This window comes from Hyperoodon ampullatus (assembly GCF_949752795.1).
Source record: "Hyperoodon ampullatus genome assembly, chromosome: 6".
In the NCBI taxonomy this organism is placed as follows: Eukaryota; Metazoa; Chordata; class Mammalia; order Artiodactyla; family Ziphiidae; genus Hyperoodon; species Hyperoodon ampullatus.
In genome coordinates this window covers 16,995,526-16,996,644 of record NC_136919.1, presented here as the reverse complement: position 1 = coordinate 16,996,644, position 1,119 = coordinate 16,995,526, and the positions used below count along the sequence as shown (strand labels likewise).

Below are 1,119 nucleotides of genomic sequence, written 5' to 3'. Positions count from 1 at the left end.
CTTGGTACAAAGCAAGAACTCAACAAACACTAGCTTAAAAAAATAAACACCGACAATAACAAAAGGAAAACTGGAAGGCCGATGGCACCTTTTTTTGAGGAGTTGGAACAGACATAGTTGACGCTGAAATTGGGGTCAAGAGGGTTTGAACCAGCTCCATAAAACTAGCCAAAGCATCTGGGAGATCCAATTTGAGTTTGGAGTGGGAAAGTCAGACAATTCTTTTCCTTTAAAAGTATAGTGGGTTAGCTTTTCCTCAGCTGCAGCTAAGGTGTTCTGTCCTTCCGAGGAAGCTAAGGCCACGTTGGGGTGAGTCCCTCACTTCCTCCGGTGACAAGCACCGCGCCCGGCAGCCCCTGCCTAGCACTCGCCCACACCATGGCCTCCGTCTCGGAGCTCGCCTGTATCTACTTGGCCCTCATCCTGCATGACGATGAGGTGACGGTCACGGAGGATAAGATCAATGCTCTCATTAAAGCAGCCAATGTAAATGTTGAACCTTTCTGGCCAGGCTTGTTTGCAAAGGCTTTGGCCACTGTCAACATCAGGAGCCTCATCCGCAACGTGGGGGCAGGTGGACCTGGCCCAGCAGCTGGTGCTACACCAGCAGGAGGTCCTGCCCCCTCCACCACTGCTGCCCCAGCTGAGGAGAAGAAAGTGGAAGCAAAGAAAGAAGAATCCGAAGAGTCTGATGATGACACGGACTTTGGTCTTTTTGACTAAACCTCTTTAGTAACACGTTCAATAAAAAGCTGGGCTCAAAAAAAAAAATTATAGTGGATTAAAAAATGAAAGCCAAATTTAGTCCAATTTTAGATGCAAGCATGGGGCCAGAGGCAAAGCCAAGAGGAGGGATAAACAAGGGAATGGGGAGAAAGTGAGTAGAAAGGGTAGAGACGAGAGGTGACAACTGGTTCTTAAAACTTTCATGAGTTGTCTGTGGCTCACTTTGGTGGCCTCTGATTACGTAGTAAGTAGGATGGTTGGCTTTCAATAGTCTTAAGCTTAGAGTGGGTACCAAAAGACAGATTCCAAGTGGGTATGAGGAAGACATTCCTAATTGGGAGGCAGTATACTATAATAGGTTATGGCAGGAAGTAGCATGCTAGTTAAGAGCAC

The 1,119-nt window shown here is 47.2% G+C and overlaps 1 protein-coding gene across 1 annotated transcript; it reads left to right on the top strand.

Annotated features, from left to right (window-relative positions):
- Positions 1-351: 351 nt before the first annotated feature.
- LOC307054168 (large ribosomal subunit protein P1-like) lies at positions 352-723 on the top strand (the record flags this gene model as incomplete). The annotated part of the gene is made up of 1 exon (XM_079705751.1): positions 352-723. The coding sequence occupies exon 1, from the start codon at positions 379-381 to the stop codon at positions 721-723; it is 345 nt and encodes a 114-aa protein (XP_079561877.1). The 5' UTR covers positions 352-378.
- Between the last annotated feature and the right edge of the window lie 396 nt (positions 724-1,119).